Here is a 21265-nt window from a genome sequence, read left to right as displayed (position 1 = left end):
ATCGAGTAAATTTTACATAAAGGCATGTGCAATTAATCTTTGTTTATATTAAGAAATAATTGTTGTTCTTTTTTTTTGTTTGTTTTTGAAAAAATGTTAAAATAACTACATGAAACTATGTATTATGTGTTTTTAATAAATAAGATGTAACTTCTGGTTAGCATAAATTGTTATTTTATTTATTGTAGTAAATGCTACATGCAATTTCTTTTAGTTATTTTTTTAAGCGACAGCCAGCAAAAGTTTGCACCCGAGTGTCAAATACCCTTGGCACTGCTCCTATTTTTTTCCTTTTGGAGTTTCACAGTTTAAATCAATGAGATGACCTAAGTATGTATATGAAGAGACTCTTTCCAAGAAATTGTTTTCCATTATTATGTTTTTTAGTGTTACAAAATGATTAAACATTATTTTAGTTTTTTCTCTTTTATTTTTAGACCGAATGATATAGGTCTTCCATCATTATATGAAGGTCTTCTGGAGTGTTTGCAAAAATTATGATATCATCTGCATATAGGTGTGTTAAGTTTCTGTTATTAATTTTTATACCAAGGTTTGTCCAGTTTATATTACTAAATATTTCTTGAAGGACTGCTGTAAAGATTTTGGGTGATAGAGTCTCCTTGTCAGACGCCTTTTTTCAATTGATATTTTATTGCTACTTGTGTGAAGTTGGATTGTTGCTGTTGCAGTGTGGTATATTTCCTGGAGGAAGTATATTTTCCAGTAACTCCCTGAGTGCTTTGATTATTGCATTAGTTTTGATGGAATCTAATGCTTTTTCATAAGCATTTAATTTACTTTTGTGAGAATTTTGTACAGATTGGAGAAAATACTAATTGGTCTAGTTCTTTTCTTCTTATATGTCCCCTTTTTTAAATAACAGTATCAGAGTAGCATTTTTCCAGTTTTATGGTATCTTCTCCTCTTCTAGACATAAATTTAATAAGTTTGTGACATGGTGAATGATATTATTTCTTTCCCATTTAATTAATTCTGTGTGAATTAGGTCTTCACTAGGATATTTTTCATTTGTTTTAATGCTTGTTTTATTTCATCTGAAGTGAATGGGGGGATGAATTCTATATGCAATGGAGAAGAGTTATTTATATTTGATTTATCTATTGAAGGATCACTATAGAGTTCTTTATAAAATTCTTCTAGCCTGCTTAGGATTTGTTCTTGGTTCCTTATTATAGTTCCATTCTGTCTTTTATTGTAGTTATTTGACTTTTGCCAACTGATAAATGTTTTCTTAGTATTTTCATATTTTTTACTGTTTTCAATTGTTTCGTTTATTTTTTTTTTGTTTATAAGATCTTATTTCATTTCTTATCTTTTTCCTTATTGTTTTGCATAGTTCTGCATATTCTATTTTAGAAATTAAGTTTTTGTCTTGTTTCATATTTTGTCTCTTTTTTAGTAGTTGTAAGGTTTCCTCTGAAAGTTTATGGTCTTTTTGTTGTTTGTTGCTCTTGAATTTATTGGCTGCTAAGATTATTACTTCCGTAAGGTTTCTGCTTATTTTATTTGTCTTCTTCAAATATATTTATTAAGTCTAATTTTTGATTGGGTTTTTCTTCGTAATCCTTCTTCTTGTTTTCAATAGGTTTTAAGTCAAAACTTCTTGATTTTTTGTTGTTTAGCCATTTTATTCTTTCCAATTTGGGGTTTATTTTAATTTTGGTTCTCACCAGTTGGTGGTCACTTCCTGTTTTTACTTGATTTAGTACTGATGTATCTTAAGCTATTTCTTTATTGTTACACAGTATATAATCTATTTCATTTTTTTATTTCTCCATTTGGACTTCTCCATGTCCATTTTCTTTTGAGGGCTTTCTTAAAAAATGTATTCATAATGTAAAGCTTGTTACTAATAGAGAATTCTGTAAGAGCCATTCCTGAATTGCTGCTTGTACTATATACATATGGTCCTATTGTGTCTATTTGGTGAATAGGATGACCTACTTTGGCATTAAAATCACCCATTACTAAAGTAAAGTTTTGATTGCTATTTCTTTTTTTGTCTAGAGTGTGCTGCAGTGAGTCATAAAATGCTTCTATCTCTTCATCAGTGTGGGATGAGGTGGGAGCATATATTTGGATGATCCTGATTTTAAGTTTGGAGTTTATTTTAAGTGTGATTTCTGTTATTCTTTCATCTGTATAATTAAATTCTTCTATAAGATGTGCAACTGTTTTCTTAATTAGAAATCCAACTCTGTATTGTCCTTTGGTTTTCCCATAATAATATAAGTAGTCTCCATTTTTTAGTTTTATTAAATGTTCATCTTGCCTGCGAACTTCACTTAAGCCTATGATGTCCCACTTAATATGTTTTAGTTCTTGCTGTAAGATGGCAAGGTCTTCCTCTTCTTTAAGTGTTCGACAATTAAATGTTCTTATATAGAGGAAAAGAGGATTGTATTGATTACTGTTATGTTTATGAATTCTTTGGGCTATTCCAGTATTGCTTATTATTTGGGAAAGCTTCCCCACTGCATCATGCTCTGGTCTACAATATATATCAACAATTAATGTCAGAATGTCATTTAAAAGTGGTCGCTTAAGGGTCTAAGCTAAATAACTCAGAGGAGACTTTCACATTGCCTTTAATCAATGTAGAGAACTGACTGGAGCTTCTGACCAAATGTTCAAACCTCACCTTCAAGTGTTGTGCCCCATTAGTAGGTATCCACTGGATACTCAATGAACAACAATGAGCTGGAAATTTGGGACTTAGTCAACCAAATTGTACTTTCTGTTGGCTTAAACCACAAATACATGCTGGCTTGGTTGGCTGAGTAGTTAGCATACCTTCTCTCCAACCAAGGTTGCAGGTTTGAATCCTGCCATGGGAATGGATGTTTGCGATTGTCTTCAGGTGGGAGGCAAATTTTATCACACAGTGCAAGACCACCGTCCTGCTTATTGGAGGCCTGAAGTGGCTTAAAAAAGTTCTATGTTTGGTATCTGGAGCAGGATTCTCAGACTATGTAAACATAAAAAAAAAAACTGCAATAAAATCCTTAGCCCACACATGGTACAAATATATTATAGGTTTATTACGAACCTTTTGTGGGTGGAAACCATATAAAAAAAAAACATATAATTGTACAACATGATGAAATTTTGGGCCTGATGTGGCATCGACCAGTTAAATAAGGTCCCTGTTGTTTTTATCAGGGGAACTACGGTGAACTCTTTCAGAGTTCACCGTAGTTCCCCTAATAAAAGCTGGAAGAAAACAAATAAGCCTAATGTCAAAAGAACTAAAGGTAGGAACCATCAATATAAGAAGTATTAACTTGCAGAAGAACTGGAAAAAGTACCATATGGACATTACTGGCATTGCTGACACAAAGAAGATAAAAACATGTAAGATCTTACTAAATAAGTACAGGAAATATATTCAGGTAATAATGATCAAGGTAAAGGAGTAGCAATAGCATTCGGCACAAAATATAAACTTCTTGGTTGGAAGGCAGTTCAAATAGTTATTTGGGCAAAGCTCAAAATGGAGAAATTGGCAATACAGAAGATTTGATACTTATTGTGCCTATGGTCCCACAGAATGTTCTCTTAAAGAAGAAACAGAGGAATTTTTTGACACATTAGACCAGACATCTGACAAAGATATAAAATTTGGTCCTTGTTAGAGATCTAACCAGCAGAGTACAAAATGAAACCACTAGCCACGTAGAAAACATTTGGCTGGTGGAAATAAAGGTTAAGGCTAATAATAATAAGTAAGTATTATGCTGGATTTCTGCTCAGGATATGGACTAGTTACTACTAACACCATGTTTTGACATAAAGATGTGCACAAGTTCACATGGAGAGAAAACAAGAAATCAGAAAATCCTCATTGACTATGTCATTGTTGATATCCTCATGCTGATGCAGGACACGAGTGTACAGAAGATTTCAAATTGGAGTGACCATCAGTTTGTGAAGTAGGTTAAAAATGAATATCATATTGAAAAGAACAGTATGAAAGTTTTAAAATTTTTTCTAACATTATTGAAGAAATCAGCACAATTCAAAAGAACTTGGATTTAATGAAATGAATAATGAAGATGTGAGAAACTTGTTCAATTCCCATTCAGAACAGTTAAGCGAGAATGATCTCCTTCAACTAGAAGAACAGCGTGCATATGAAGAAGATAAGGAGTTCGAACAAGAAGAGAATGTTATGACTAAGAAGCTAACTGCAAAAGAACTTGAGCTAGTTTTCAATCCCATTGAGTATGCTAATGAAATTTTGTTTGATGCTGATCCTGATATGGAATGCCTGCCGAATTCTTGATAAAGCAATCGCCAGCTATCGCAAATTGCATGACAAGATGAAAAAGTCGAACATGATTCAACATAACATCTTTACTTAATTTTTTTGCACAAAAAAGTAGCTCAATCAAATGTTTAGACATTAAATAAAAATTTAAGCAATTGATTTTTATCAACTTCAATGATTTTATCCTCTAATATAGCTTATACTGTAATGTTTTTTACAAATTTACGTTAACTGATGGATGAATTATAATTATTCCTATTGCTTACTGTATTTCGCTTAGCGCTCATTAATTGATGGATTAATTAATCGCATTAAGTGAGGTTTTCCTGTAGTTTAGTTTTAGAAACTTTATGTATATTAAGGAATGGGGCAACCTGTAATTTGTATGTTAATGAAATAAGAAAAGATTTAAGGTGGGATATTTAGTTGTTAGCAGATGATGAAAAATTAGGGAGAGGGAGACAATGATAAAGGTGATGCTGATATCCTGCAAGGTGATTTAAATAAATTGCATTGTAGGTGAAGGATAATGATTGTCAATTTAATGTTGCAAAACATAAAGTTATGCACTTCTGGATGAAAAGCTTACATCTGTACATCACATTGATAGTACTGGTTAGTAGTAAATTGATAAGGCTAAGGACTTTTTTGGGGGGGGGGGATGGTGAGCAGAGAGGAAGTTTGGAAGGCATATTGCAAAAGTTGGTTAAAACTCAAAGGATTACGTGGATGTTGAAAAAACATACAAGTAAAAATGGGGAGATTATTGTTCCTCTTTATAATGCTATGATTCGGTCGCATCTTGACTACTCTGTACAGATTTGGTCACCTGAATTTCTTGGAGATCAAGAGGTGATGGAAAGATTCAGAAACGATTGACTAAGCTAGTGACAGGTCTGTGGAATGTAAACTAAACTTCGCAAACCTTCAGCCAATGAGATAGGAGTAAGGTTTGCACAGTTTAGTTGATAAGCAGAAAAGAAGCAAACATGAAAGAAACTTAAGTTATTAAAGGGGTTCTATAAGATCCAAAACACAAAGGAAATTTTTCAATATATGATGAATTGAAGAAGAACTAGGAGTCACTCCTGGAAGTTGTGTGGGTGTGGTTAGTAAGGGTGTACAGACTAAATTTTTTGCTTGTAAAGTAGTGAAAAAGTGGAATGGACTGCCTGAATTAGTTGAGTGCCCCCTACAGTGAATGAGTTTAAGGAAAGGTATGATAGTACTGTGTGTAGAAAGGTCAGAAGCCTCATTGTGGGAGACCCAAAATGACTCCATGGAGATACCTATATAATAATAACCAACTAGAGGCCAGTTGCCTTGGTTATTCATCCTTCCAATGTTTCCATGTAACAATAAAAGCAAGGTGACCAAATTTGATTAGAGCAGCAGCATGTCTGACAACTTCACACATGGCACAATCCCTACCTGTTAATGTATTCCATATCATATGCAGTGCAATGTGCAGTCTTTTCAACACTTTGAATGTATGTTCAGTGTACCATATAGGTTGTGCATTTAGATGCAGTCCATCAACGTTATACAAATCCTTTTTGTCAAACTCAGGCCATAGGTCCACAAAGTCTAACAAAAAGGATTTGTATAACGATGGACTACATCTAAATGGTTTGGGTGTTAGGTGGCTGGAGAGAGCTTTATTCACTGAGCATGCTGAAACACAAATTCAGAAAAACTTAAGCAATTAGATTGGATACAGGTGGGTGGGTGTGTGAAGGTACTCATGAGATGAGGTGCATGATTGTGAGAATGGCCAACAAAAGTGTGGAATCTAGTCTCTCAAGCAAAAATATTGAACAGGGTAGTCAATTCAATATTTTTAGAAGTAAAGGTGGTTGGAGGCCTAAAGAGATGCTACAGTTTCTATCAGTGGTGGCTGGTGAAATTTTAAGTGGAGGTGCTGCCTATATAAAAAATATAATACAAAATAAAAAATTATTATTTTTTTCCTAATTAGTAACCAATTTATTAATAAATAAATCTGTAATTTATTTATTAATAAATTGGTTACTGGGGTGCTTAAGGCTCAAAGCTGTATAACTGAGAGGAGACCTCCACATAGCCTTTAAAGGAATGTGGAAAACCGACCAGGGCTTCTGACCTAATGTCCAATCCTCACCTTCTCGTGGTGCACCCTGTTAGGTATCTACCTAGATACTGAACGAACGAGGATAGGCTGGCAATTTGGGATTTAGCTGACCAAATTGTATTCTTATTGGCTTAAACCACAATATTAAATGATGGTACAACATGATTGAATTTCATGCTGGCTGGGGCTTCGCCAGGTTAAACAAGGCCCCCCCCCCCGTTGTTTTCGCCAGGGAGCCAGGGTGAACAGCGAAAAGTCAGCTACTGGAACAAATCCTAAAACATACCCCAAATCAATATCACCAGAATTGAAGATCGGTACTATCAACATAAGAAGCCTGAATGGCAAAGAAATGGAGCTAACTGAGGAATTAGATAAGTACCAGGTCGACATAATAGAGGTGACTGAAACAAAAAAGACAAAAACTGGCGAGCTCTTTCTGAGCAATAAATACAAAATGTAATATTCAGACAGTGACAATCAAGGAAAAGAAGGAGTAGCCATAGTATTCAACACTAAATACGAGGATAATCTTCTTGAATGGCAGGTAATTTCAAGTAGAGTTATGTGGGCAAATATCAGAATGGGGAACTGGACAATGAGACTTATTTGTGCCTATGGTCCCTCAGAAGGTTCTACTAAGGTAGAAGTGGAGGAATTTTTTAAGGCTTTAGAGAAAGCAACTGACACAATGAAAAATGAAAAGTTGGTCCTTGTTGGGGATCTAAATAGCAGAGTAGGAAATGATTGTCAGACATACAAAAATATTTGGGAAAATTTGGAGAAAAGAGCAAAGCTAATAATAATGGCAAATACCTGTTGGATTTCTGCTCAGGACATAGACTGGCTATTACTAACACCATGTTCCAACATAAAAATGTGCACAAATTCACATGGAGAGAAGATGCAAGTAATAAGAAAAGTTTCATTGACTATATTATTGTGCAAGTGGTCTCTCGCATACAGTTCCTTTCTGTCCTCAAATGCCCTCCAAGCATACACGTATTCCAATCCTCTCTTCTGACACATTCTGGCTATTATGCTATTCATTATTACTGCTCTTCTGCTCAGCTCGTTACTATCATACCTGGGCAAATATACGCACAATCTTTCCTCTCTACATTTTCTTTCGTACAACCTCAAGCTAGAATTTCAGATCTCTCACCACCCGATTTATATTGCCTCGCAAGTCATTCGCACCCACGATCACAATCATCTCATTCACCCTTATATCCCACTTAATTGCCATAGCCACACTCTCTATTGTTCCTCCAGGAAAACACTTCTCTGGCATCCTATCTTGCACACCACGGATCATCAAGTCTCCATCCATCACAGCTCTTACCACTGTGTTCCCTGATTGCCTCACCTGCATTCCTCACTCTCTCTCTCTCTCTCTCTCTCTCTAACTCTTTCACTCTGTGTTCTCCTACTTACCTGCTGTCTTGGCATCACTCCATTCCTGGTTCCAGCACTCCTTCGCATTCTTCTCGTTCTCACCGTTTCCATTCTCTCCTCTTCTATCCTTCCCATACCTCTCTCTCTCTCTCTTTCTCATTCCTTCTCTTCTACTGCTCCTATTCTCTCCTCTTCTATCATTCCCATACCTCTCTCTCATTCCCTCTCTTCTACTGCTCCTATTCTCTCCCCTCTCTCATTCTCTCTCTTCTACTGATCCTATTCTCTCCTATTCTATCATTCCCATACCTCTCTCTCATTCCCTCTCTTCTACTGCTCCTATTCTATAATCTTCTATCATTCCCACTCCTCTACTGTTTCTATTCTCTCCTCTTCTATCATTCCCATAACACTCTCTCTCACTCCTACTCTGATTCGCCTTGCATTCATCTCTTCCATTCGCCTAATCTCATCTTTCATACTTTTCATCTCATTCCCGAGATATTCCACCATCTCTTTCAGCTAATCTATCTCTCTCTGCAAGTTAGCCACTCTTACTCATCATTCATCCTCCAAATCATGACCATCTCTGAAAACTTCACAATCGTTCAAGCCTTCCACACTCTTATTTTTTCATTCATATTTCGCTGTTCGTTATTCTCACCTATCACACTACTTGTCTCTTGAAAATCTCCTGCTCCTGACGCAATATATTAAAGGCATCTCTGAACATGTGGCAAAAATTATGAAAAAATAGCAACTCATTGCTACCTATAAACCCATCAACCAAATTCACAACTTGCCACCTTCTCCAAAAGAGAAACTTTCACAAAGTATGGATGTATAAAAGTTTTACAGTAGTTACACTGCATAGTTCAGAGGGCCTGGACAGAAGGACGAATTACAGATGATTGGAGTAGAGCTCTCATAGTACCCATATATAAAAAGGGAAATAAAACTGACTGTGAGAATTACAGAAGTATTTCTCTACTGAGTGTTCCTGGTAAGATTTATGTCAGTATACTTGAGAAACGGTTGAGAAGAATTGTGGAAGAGAAGCTTGGTGAGGAACAAGCTGGATTCAGGCCAAATAGAGGCTGTCAGGATCAGATATTCACTTTACGACAAATAGTTGAAAAGTCATGGGAATATAATAAAGATCTGTATTTAAGTTTTGTAGATCTGGAAAAAGCATGTGACAAGGTGCCAAGAAAGAAGCTATTCAAAATGCTACAGTTGTATGGTGTCAGTGGATCATTATATCAAGCAATACTTAGTCTTTATTTGAGTTGTAAGTCAGCAGTTAGAACTGAAGTACAGGGAGATGGTTTAATGTTAATTCTGGTGTCAGACAAGGATGTACATTATCACCTCTGTTATTATCTACATGGATTACATTATGAAGGAAAGTGGCATTAAACCTGATATCAAAATTGGATATGTTAATGTCAGCTCCTTGCTTTATGCAGATGATGTTATACTTCTAAATAAATCCGCTACACGTCTGCAACATTCCCTGACTAAATTGAATAACTGTTGTGATAGATATGGTATGAAGGTCAGCAATAAAAAGAAAAAGACAATGAAAATAGGCAGAATCATTGAAAATGTCAACCGTGTTGTGAATGGAGAACCTGTGGAACAAGTAAAACATTTCAGCTACTTAGGCACGATTTTTAGTGAAGATGGTAAATTAAATATGGAAATAGACAACAGAATCAACAAAGCTGGTAAGGTAGGAAGTCAACTGAATAAATTAATATGGAATAAGAGAGAAATTAGTCAAAACACTAAATTAGCTGCATACAAGACAGTGTTCAAAACCAATTTTAACTTATGGATCTGAGAGCTGGGTCAGAAGTGAAACACTTGACCAAAGAATAGAGACCGCAAATAAATAGAGTCCTGAGAAAGATTAGGGGGCATGAACAGATGGCATCAATGGCAATATCATATTAAAAACAAGGATATTAGGAAAGAATGCTGACAATGTCAAGTTCTTTCCTAATATCCTAATATCCAGGAATGCATTAGCAGAGCTAATCTCAGGTGGTATGGTCACTTAAACAGAATGGGCGAGGAAAGATTAGCTAAACAAGTGTTCTCTGCCAGGTTGGCAGGAAAAAGACCCAGAGGAAGACCAAGATATAGGTGGATTGATACAGTAAAAAGTGCCTTAGAAGATACTAAAGCCAGAAGTATCAAGAACAAGAAGGAGAGTGTTTGGAATTGGTTAGTGCAACCTCGCCAAAAATTCATAGCCATTAGGGAGACTTGGATAACAACAGATGAGTAGTTACAGGGACAAAATGTGAAGGGTTTAGTATTTTAAGGGAGGATAGAGAAGATAGGATGGGGGGAGGGTACTGCTGATAGCAGATCAATTACAGCTTAAAAGAATAGGTGATAGGCAGGAGGGTAGCTGTTTGTTTTGAAGAGGTCTGGTGTGAGATCAAGATCAATAAGATCTAGGTCTTATTGGCCTTGATAAATATACAGTTTGGTTTTTGGTGTTTGGAATTGGTTAGTGCAACCTCACCAAAAATTCATAGCCATTAGGGAGACTTGGATAACAACAGATGAGCAGTTACAGGGACAAAATGTGAAGGGTTTAGTATTTTAAGGGAGGATAGAGAAGATAGGATGGGGGTAGGGTACTGCTGATAGCATATCAATTACAGCTTAAAAGAATAGGTGATAGGCAGGAGGGTAGCTGTTTGTTTTGAAGGGGTCTGGTGTGAGATCAAGATCAATAAGATCTAGGTCTTATTGGCCTTGATAAATATACAGTTTGGTTTTTGCAGCTATAGGCCAGGGTGTTCTGGGAATGATCTGGAAGACACGCATCAGTAAATTATAATTACTGATGTGGCACTCGACCAGTGATCCACCATTTTGGGATATCCACACTATACACATAACCTGCTAATACCTATCTGACAGCCAATTAACTATCTAGCTCATTAGTTCCTTATTCAATCCCAACCATTTTTAATTACCAGGTTGTCGTGTGGCAATCTATCAAAGACCTTTGCAAAATCCAGGTACACTACTATATATATATATATATATATATATAGTAGTGTATATAGTAGTGTATATAGTAGTCTGCATATGTGCTTCCTTTAACAAACCAGTGATGACCATCGTTGGTTTGGTTTGTTAAACTGGTCTGAGAATACTGCTATTATCAACCTAATTTTAAATCCTAGTTGCCACCAACCTCTAACACCACAACCCCAGATACAGATTGGCCTGTAATTTGTAGCTTGTCTTATTTCACCTCTTTATGAAGTGGGGAAATAAGACATGTGAGAAATTTTCCACTCCTTTAGGACTTGCCCTGTTGCAAGACTCATGTTAAACAGAGTGAAAAGGGCACCATTCATTCTCTGGACATTCTGGTATTTCAAAACATCTGAACAATTTTTATTATTAAAAGTAAATTTTAGGTTCAATTGGTGAATTGTTTGCTAAGTATTGTGCACCTACAAAAAGGTGATGCCAGTGAATCTGTTTTCAATTAAAAGCAAAACTAATGCATTTAATAAGTAGATAAGTTTATGGATTTGAATGGCGAATTTCACTTCAATGAATAAACACTTAAAAATTAAATACGTGCCAGTTTTGCACACAGATTTCACATTTTTCATTTAAATTTTCTTGTAAATTTCAATTAAAATGCAACAATAGTTTTATTTCGTAGAAGGATTAACAAAAAATTTAAGTGAAAATATATATATATTTTTTTATTTACATTTTTGGTTAAGGCTTGCAACTTAAGCTTTTGGGTTAACTGTCTTAAGAAAATTTTGTTCTGAGAGAGAAAGCACTATTCTGGTGAGTAAAAGTTAGAATGGGAACAAACAGCAAAGGTGAGAAATGACCATATAGATTAGATAAACACAGAATTTCATAAAGCTTTCCAGCTCATCAGTCCTATAAAATTCTGTACTCACAGTTGATCATATGAAGGTACACTGATAGGTACAGCCATTTCAAATTTAGATGGAAGATGAATTCCTGAAACAGCGATCCTACTTAAGTGGGATATGCTGCAAAAGAAGAAGAGTGTGTAAAGTAAAAAAATATGTAAATTGAAAACTAATTTTCCACAAGAAATGGAGGAAAACAGGATGTTACTTATATACATCAAGCCAACCAGAGGGCTACAGATAATTGTGTAAAATGTTTTGCTTAGTCTGTTATTTTGAGGATTTTTTTTCATTTCGCATCTTATAGCTTCATTAAACATAAGGTAAAAAAAAAGGCAAATTTATATACATTTATATTAGTCAATCTAATATTTTATCGTGGTCTGGTTCTTTATCTGACGGTGTCTCAGTGGCCTGAGCAAAAAAAGTTATTTTTGATACTTTACAAAGATACATGAATTCTGTGTTTCTTTTGCTATTGGGTCTCTGATGTAATTAGAGTATTCTAAGGTTAGATGAATCTATAGAGTTAAAAATAAATTTAGAAGCTGGACTGATGAAAAGTACTGCCTTGAATGGAAAAGGTCAACTCTTTGGAAGTTGAAGAAGCTGTAGATATGGCGTGAGCATGACCAGACAGGCAAAAGGTAAACATTAGACTAAGAAATGCTGATTTTGACTGGCAGGCTGAATATTATCAAAACCAGGGGAGGAGGTTAATTGAGGTCTTTCTGGCAAATAAAGACAAAGCTGTATTCTAGGAGTACAGTGAAGTGAATCAACTGGAGATCAGTTTTTAAGGTACTGATCATAGCTCTTGATGTTTAGAAGAGAGACCACTACAATTTTCACAAGCTTTGTTGATGATAGGCCATCTTATCATCAACAAAGCTATGAAAGGGATATAAGGTCCGTGAGAAGTCATTTAATTAGTAGAAACAGGCTAGCAGTACACTGGCAACTAAACAAAGCAGAAGTAAATTACTGCACTGGTGCTAAAATCTGCTGAAAGTGAAAAGTAGAACCATAGAACAGCATGGATAAAATACATCAATGATCTGCCAACCTCCCTTTCAAGTTATAAGTTTCAAAATGCACTATGAAAACTGTTTTCTGCATGTTGGCCTCACATAAGTATACACATTTTAAATACAGTCATACCCCGAAGTTAAGTGGTAGGTGGGACCAACAAAAAGTGCGTAAGTCGAATTCACGTAACTCGAGGTATAAATTTGCATGTAATTTATATATACAAACATACAAAATATTAGTTAATTGGGACCAAAGGTTTACAAAAACACCTATTTTTTTACAGAAATATAATCATAATTGTAGTTTTTCGTACATAAAAAAAAAGAAAGTTATTTCGATGTCGATGGTTTCATAAAATCTAATAGATTCGTCTGACAGCATAATGTCTTTTTCTTGTCATGCAAAATTTCTTCATATCAAGCTAATGATTTTTTTATTCCTTGCCTTGTGGCTACAATTTGTTCCTAGTTAGAATCTATGTCCTCCAAAATCTGTAAACCTTTCTTTTATGATTGTTCTTACTGTGGATTCCTGTAGATCAAAGTTCTTTGCTAGCTCACAAATTTTCATTTTGCCTTCAAAATCCTTAATAATGTTGAATTTCGTTTCCAAAGCCAATGTTTTTCTTTTCTTGCTAGCTGTAGAAGAATCGGACTTGCTTCTTTTGGACGACATTGTTATTTTTTATGTGATAAAATTTCTATCAAGAACATAACTATAAACAATTGCACAGTTTGTAGGCTATAGAAATCGTGTATGAATGGAGACCACACGAAACACATCAGTGCTTGTTCACAGCATGTGCAACCCTGGTGAATTTAGCCAGCACCGGAAAGATATGACTAGTGGTGAGGCGTGAAGCGGGACTGGAATATGTACACATAAGAAACCGCGTAACTCCGGATTCGCATAAGTCAGGGTATGACTGTACTTTGATAACTGAGTGATAAATTAGCTTGTCCTAGAGATTCTTCATGAGTCAAAGTGCACTAAATATGTTAATCTTTTGTTAACAAAGGATATATTCTCAGTCAGCCAGCACAATTGAACTTGTCATCTTGAGAACACAGAACAAAATATAAGCTATTATAATACAGCTATATTGCCTGCTTCAGTTTAGGAGTGCCCCTGTTTAAATGTCATTGGCTATTTACTCATGGGTTCTTAGGGCATTATGAGTGTAGATGTACTAAAAAATATATGTAGCTTAAGGAATAGAAATTGCACATACCTTTTTCTGGGTGTTGTGGCTTTTCCTCTGTCTGCGATGTCGAGAACTGCAGAGTGTGTGTGTGGTGTGGGGGGGGGGTAGGCAGTTTGGTAGAATAAGTTAGAAAAACCCGGTTTTTTTTTTTTTTTTTTTTTTTTTCCCGTAATATAAAGAAACATATACTTTTATATAGGGTGGGGAAAAAAGTGAAAGGGTTAATTTTTTAAAATGAGGGGGAAGGGGAAAGGTGGTTGACGGGGTGTGGACCGTTTCGACTATTCGTGGTCATCATCGGAACATATTGGGAAAGTGGAAGCTATGTCAGGTCGGGTGGGTGCTTCAGAGGTGTTTGTGTTGTCTCCTATTGGTCGGGATTGTGACCTCAATTTAATGTTGTGAAGCTTCCAAACCTCGGAGATTATGTAGGGCCTGTGTACGTTGATCGAGTTCGCGTCACACTTTATAGCTATTGTTTCCGATATTCTGAGCATTGTTTCATTGTCTTGTCTGTCTATTATGATGGCCTTGTCTATCTGCGGGGTGTGTTTTTGTTCAAGGGCGTGAACAGCTATTTCCGTTTTTCCTGTGCTTTGTATACGATTTTTCTTTTTAATGTTGCGTTTTTTAGTGTTTAAATGTTCTGGAATAGGGATGTTACAGTCACGGAAGTGTTCTTGTAGTCTTGCCCATAAAGACCTGATGGTGGAACCTGTGTAGGTGATGTCACAGTCTTTTTGGCAGGGAAATTTATAGACTACATTGTGCTGTTCAAATATATCTTTTTGTGTGTGAGGTTTGGTGGATTTTAGGAGGTTAGCCAGTTTTTGGCTTGTGGTGTCGAAACGGTCCACACCCCGTCAACCACCTTTCCCCTTCCCCCTCCTTATTTTAAAAAATTAACCCTTTCACTTTTTTCCCCACCCTATATAAAAGTATATGTTTCTATATATTACGGGAAAAAAAAAAAAAAAAAAACCCGGGTTTTTCTAACTTATTCTACCAAACTGCCTACCCCCCCACACACACACCACACACACACACACTCTGCAGTTCTCGACATCGCAGACAGAGGAAAACCCACAACACCCAGAAAAAGGTATGTGCAATTTCTATTCCTTAAGCTACATATACTTTTTAGTACATCTACACTCATAATGCCCTAAGAACCCATGAGTAAATAGCCAATGACATTTAAACAGGGGCACTCTTAAACTGAAGCAGGCAATATAGCTGTATTATAATAGTTTATAATGAGGAGTAACATGGGAGTTTTCCCAGAAATAATATACAAAATATAAGCTTTTAAGTTAATATAATTTGCTGTATAACCCAGTTATACAGCAAATTCATTCACACTGGTGACACAGCCAGCTGAGGTTAGATGGGTGAGCATACTTGCTCTCCAACAAAACAAGCCACAAGGTTTAAATCCCACAGAAATGGTAGTGATTTCACAATAGGTAACATATCTACCTAGTATAAGCATTCACAAGGATATCACCAATGTGAGACCACTACCTTGCTTTGGAGACTTGAAAAAAAAGTTCCATGTTTGGACTCCAGAAAAAGTTAGCCCTTAGCCCACTCACAGTGCCAGTGTGCTACAGGCTTACAACCTTTCATTGGTAGAATTCATATATATATATATATATATATATGTAGAAAGTATTTTACCTTGGGTATAATAAATGTTAAAGATACCAAGCTATTTTAAACCTGGTTTTACTCCATTTCCCAAGTAAGCAAACAGACAAATAAGTCAAGTTTGCACCTGCAAGTGTTGCAAGTCTAGCTGACCCTGCACGTAGTGCAAGACCAAGGCACCTCATGGTAAAAGTAGAATAAGCTCTGATCACTAATCTTAACATTTACCCTTAATGCAAAGCACATCTCCTGGAGGAGATGTATGATGCATTGTATTAAAGGCAAGGGGCTACTACCCAGACCGGTTTCAATCTTTATTGAGGTCTCATCAGTGGGAGCCAGGCTATAAATATAAATACCAAGATTTTAGTAATACAGAGCATATAAGTATTTTACCAGAACAAGTTACCATAAGGTGTTTTAACCTTATTAAATAAAAATCTCAGGAGGAGATATAAATGTAGAAAGTATTTTACCTTGGGTATAATAAATGTTAAAGATACCAAGCTATTTTAAACCTGGTTTTACTCCATTTCCCAAGCAAGCAAACAGACAAATAAGTCAAGTTTGCGCCTGCAAGTGTTGCAAGTCTAGCTGACCCTGCACGTATTGCAAGACCAAGGCAACTCATGGTAAAAGTAGAATAAGCTCTGATCACTAATCTTAATATTACCCTTAATGCAAAGCACATCTCCTGGAGGAGATGTATGATGCTTTGTATTAAAGGCAAGGGGCCACTACCTAGACCGGTTGCTTACCTGGGAAATGGAGTAAAACCAGATTTAAAATAGCTTGGTATCTTTCACATTTATTATACCCAAGGTAAAATACTTTCTACATTTATATCTCCTCCTGAGATTTTTATTTAATAAGGTTAAAACACCTTATGATAACTTGTTCTGGTAAAATACTTATAAGCTTTGTATTACTAAAATCTTGGTATTTATATTTATAGCCTGGCTCCCACTGATGAGACCTCAATAAAGGTCGAAACTGGTCTGGGTAGTGGCAGGAGATGTGCTTTGCATTAAGGATAATATTAAGATTAGTGATCAGAGCTTATTCTACTTTTACCATGAGTTGCCATGGTCTTGCACTACGTGCAAGGTCAGCTAGACTTGCAACACTTGCAGGTGCAAACTTGACTTATTTGTCTGTTTGCTTACTTGGGAAATGGAGTAAAACCAGGTTTAAAATAGCTTGGTATCTTTAACATATACATATATATATATACATATATATATAGTTGGCGAGTGGTTAGCATATCCATTCTCCAGAGGCTGTGGGTTCGAATCCCACCATGGGCATGGTGTTTGTGATTGTCTGTGAATATACTAGTGGTGGGCAGTAGATGCCGTCAGTATAGATCAGTGCTTCCCAAACTTATGGATGTAAGGGTTCCCTTGGAAAAATTAAAATATTTCACAGCCCCATCGAAAAAAAATCGTAATAGACATATATTATTATAATATTTATTGTATTTTATATTCAATACAAAACATACACAGTGAATATCACAAAAATCAAATGCAAATATTACATTTTTAGCATCTTCACCCTCAAAAAAAACTAATGGCCCCCAAGGGGACCACAGTCCATACTTTGGGAAGTGCTGGTGTAGATGATGGTAGTTGGTGGGTGGAACTGGTAAAGACGGAGAGAGCTGTAGAGCAGGTGCAATCCCTTGATGAGTCTTTGGACTCCTTGGAGGTGTCACATAATAATAGTAAACCTGTAGCAGATTTCGAGTGTGAGTGGGCTAAGGGTTTGATAATTCAGAAACTTTTTCTGGAGTCCAAACATGAAACTTTTTTATTCAAGCCATTTCAGGCCTCCAAAAAAACATATATATAAACTACACACATATATATATAAAGTTTATTATAGCAGAAGGTTTATTAAATGAATTTTCTTCAAACAGTATTGATGCTGTTAGACTATGACCAGAACTTTTTGGTAGATTGTTATTCTGAGTCATTTATTGTAATGACAGTTGATACACTGTAAATGACAGATGACAACAGTATAAACACTGCATTTTTTTTTTTTTTTTGATAACTGTTTCCTCTGATTGGTCAGCTATAGGATTTCTTCTCCTCCCAAATACACACACACACACATTGTTGCTTATACCAGAGTTCTTCAACCTTTTTACACCTGCGGACCGGGGAAAATAGGAGAAATATTTCGCAGACCAACTGACGGCTAAGACAAAAATATAAACCAATGTAGATAGTATTTTATTTATTAAATCCAATGTTATGAAATTAAAATTTTTAGCTAGTGCGACATCTGCTGCTGCTTAGAGGTTAGAAAATTTGATATACGTGGCTGGAGCTGGAGCGTTGTTTCTGAGAGATGAAGAAATTTTTGATGGACCACCAGGAAATACCACAGTTTGAAAAACAAGGGCTTATACCATCTCACAATATCTCCTGCATTCTAAGCTTCCTTTGTATCCTCTACTATATTATAGCCATAAAAGACACTAGCAAAATATTCCCCAAATTTTGCTTTCCAAAATATAATATCCTCTACAGTTGTATTACTAGTAACTACCTCTTTGCAGATTTGAGATCTTCAACTCTGTTTTTAAACTTTTTTTTATATGGCTCCCACTCATGAAAGGTTATATGATTTTTAATTTATATAATTCTGATTTTATGTATTACATGTAGTATATTTGTACTGTGGGTGGGGTAAGGATTTGTTTTTATTTATTTTTTATGAATTATACATATATATATTTTTTACATAGTCCAGAAACCCTGCTCTAGAGACCAAACAGAACTTTTTCAAGTCACTTCGGGCCTCCAGTAAGAGGGATGACTGCTGATCTCTCTCTTTTCTGCTATTAAATTCATGCGCATCTTTTTTTTTTTTTTTAAGTATAGTTCACTAATAATACCATGCAGAAAAAATAAATAAATAAATAATAAAACTTAAAACTGGAAGTACTGCATACAAATACAAAATATGCCAGTAATAATAAAATCACACCATAAACTACACACGCAAATATGAAAACGAAAACAGGCTATATTAGCCATTAAAATAATAAACATGAAAACGATTACACAAAGCACTTGTTTGAGTGAAGCTCAATAATAATAAATATGCACTTTTACCGAATTGTGCTTTGTAAATTACATAAAAATATTCAATGCAGAAATTTCGTGTTTTTTTTTTTGTTTTGTTACTAAGGAAAAGAATGTTGATTTGTAATTTGTATAAAATTAACAACAAACTGATCAATAAACACAGATTACACAAAACTGTTAAATATATCACGAAAAAAGTTATCGTTCGAGTGTGTGCCAACAGCAACAATCGTTTGATGCTGTTGGGACACACTCCTTCGCTGAGTCTTTAGACTCCCTGGAGGTGTCACATAATATCTTGAATATGTAAGCTGTTATCATCACTTTGAGTAGCAAAGTGATGATAACAGCTTACATATTCAAGATATTATTATCCTTCTGAAACATCTCTAATCTTTCAGTGACAATATATTACCTATATTTCGCACCCTAAGTAGCTAGATGAGGAACCTCGCTCGAGACCTATTATGATTTGGTCATTTAAACTGACTTGACAGAGATTTGAAAAGTATCAGCATTGCCCCGTGAAAGGATTGGTAAACAAACTCCAAATCTATACCATCATGCTGTCATTCGCCTAAAAAGATGACATGAATTTTATGCCTTCCTCACCATGCTTGAAATGGCACTTTATACTGTTCATATTCACATCTACATTTCTACAGAATAGGCAGCACATGAAAGTTGCAACACGCTACCGCTGGAAGCTTAATTGAAAATTTCAGTCTTATTAGGTTCAACTTATTTTCTCCCGGGTGGTATGTTAAACAATATACTGGTTTCGCCGATATTAGACATTAATTCGAATTGCAGATGAGAAATGAATTCAATTTAAAAACAGATGTACATACCTTTTTGTAAATTTTTAACGTTTGAAGATATCCTACCGGTAAACCAAAAGCATTGTGGTTCTACATAAAATCATTCCCACACATGCGCATATCAAACTAAAAAGTTTGAATTTTATTATACTAGGGCAGCCATTTATTATTTACTCCAGTAACTAAGGGTAACAAAGACCCTTCTGTTCAAAATTGCTATAACATAAATTATGAAAATTATGAATAATGATTATTATTCTTGTTTCATAGCCATTTGTCCAAACACTGTTTTCTCGTGTGGCAATGACTATTTTATTTTTCAAAACAGTGTTAACCTTGGAAAGTTTTTTTTAAAAAAAAGATCAAGGAAAGAACAATCGCAATGAGACTCCAATACCCAGGTATTCATCTAGTTCAGTGGTTCTTAACCTGGGGTGTGAGAAAGCATTTCCAGGGGTGCGAAAGAAGTTTCTAAATTTTCGACGGAAACTACCGCCTGACCGCCTGTGAGAAACTATCGAACGCTACGTCGACTTTTGGGACCCCCACTCCTACCCTCCTATCTTTGCCTCAGCGCATCTCACCTACCAGCACATGCAGTACAATAAGAAACTAGTTGATACGCGCACGTGTTCGCATACTTTAAGTACGAATGTTAACGAGGTGGTTTGATGCAGAAACGTCAAATAAGCCCATACCAGATACGATCAATTGATTACATAAAGGTTTTCTGCACCCTAAGTTTTCTGCACCCTGGTTTTTTCTCCTGGAAACTCGGGTTTTTCGTCCCGTAAACTCAAGAAAATCGACCGCAGAAACCACATTATTTCAGACATTAGATACGATTGTTAGGGTTAGGGACCACGAGATGGCGGCACATGTTGAGCCGTCTCTCTTCACTGTGTGCCATTTAATTAGTGATAGCCTTGGGCCAGCTATCTCTGATGGGGTACCAGTGGAGACTGAACTGCCCACTCACTCTCCAAAAGTTAGATAGGGCTAAAAACGGCCTCGCCTACTCCCTATATACGGGAATAAAAAGGCGTTAGCTGATTTTATTTTATTTTATTTTATTGATCGCAGTAACCCTCGTTATGTCGAAAAAACGCCAATGGAAAAACGATTATGTTGCTTATGGATTCACTTGTACAACAGAAAAAGATGGTACACAACGACCACAATGCATTTTATGTTGCAAAATATTTTCAAACTCCAATCTTAAACCGTCAAAGTTGTTAGAGCATTTCAACAATCAGCATGGTGGTGAATCTGCAGGACATACTCTTAACATCTTGAAGCATAAGAAGGCACGATTTGATACCAGCGGTACTATCACAAAATTTGACGTTGCAGCAGTTCAAAAGCTCTTGTTAGAAGCTTCTTATCAAGTGGCATGTCTGTGTGCTAAGAAAAGAAAAGGTCATACAATAGCTCAGGAAAATGATAAAACCATGTGCACTTGAAATTGCAAAAATTGTATTGGGTTCTAAAGCACAAAGGAAAATTCAGCAGATTCCGTTATACGAACGATGTGATTTGATCGCGCATTCAAGATCTCAGTGTTGATATTTTACTGCAAGTAGTAGAAGATATCAAAGCCAGTCCTCTAAAAGTGAGTATTAAACTGAACGAGTCAACTGATGTAGATAATTGTAGTCAGTTGTTGGTATTTGTGCGATACATTAAGGAAAAAGAAATGTTGGAAGAATTTTTATTTGGT

At 35.7% G+C, this 21265-nt stretch overlaps 2 protein-coding genes across 4 annotated transcripts in view; one reads left to right on the top strand and one right to left on the bottom strand.

Annotated features, from left to right (window-relative positions):
- Positions 1–19707, bottom strand: part of LOC150107462 (tRNA-uridine aminocarboxypropyltransferase 1) — a 90853-nt gene extending 71146 nt beyond the window's left edge. For 2 of the 3 annotated variants that reach the window (XR_016548196.1, XM_090391310.1), the window contains exon 1: positions 19140–19365. The gene's annotated coding sequence lies outside the window, so the exon portion shown is untranslated. Of the gene's footprint in view, positions 1–19139; positions 19366–19575 lie in introns of those variants that run through there. The other variant, XM_090391311.1, reaches the window with a different exon arrangement.
- Positions 19708–20639: 932 nt separating this feature from the next.
- Positions 20640–21008, top strand: LOC150107461 (protein ZBED8-like). Its single transcript, XM_090392106.1, has one exon. The coding sequence runs from the start codon at positions 20640–20642 to the stop codon at positions 21006–21008; it is 369 nt and encodes a 122-aa protein (XP_090248232.1).
- Positions 21009–21265: the final 257 nt, after the last annotated feature.

The sequence above is a fragment of the Typopeltis vanoorti genome, chromosome 4 (assembly GCF_054136105.1).
Source record: "Typopeltis vanoorti isolate ZY-2024b chromosome 4, IOZ_Tvanoo_1.0, whole genome shotgun sequence".
Taxonomy (NCBI): domain Eukaryota; kingdom Metazoa; phylum Arthropoda; class Arachnida; order Uropygi; family Thelyphonidae; genus Typopeltis; species Typopeltis vanoorti.
This window is presented reverse-complemented; position numbering and strand designations above follow the sequence as displayed.

Bases quoted from the DNA above. Each gene is read 5' to 3' on its own strand.
- LOC150107461 (XM_090392106.1), top strand. From the start codon at position 20,640: ATGTCGAAAAAACGCCAATGGAAAAACGATTATGTTGCTTATGGATTC.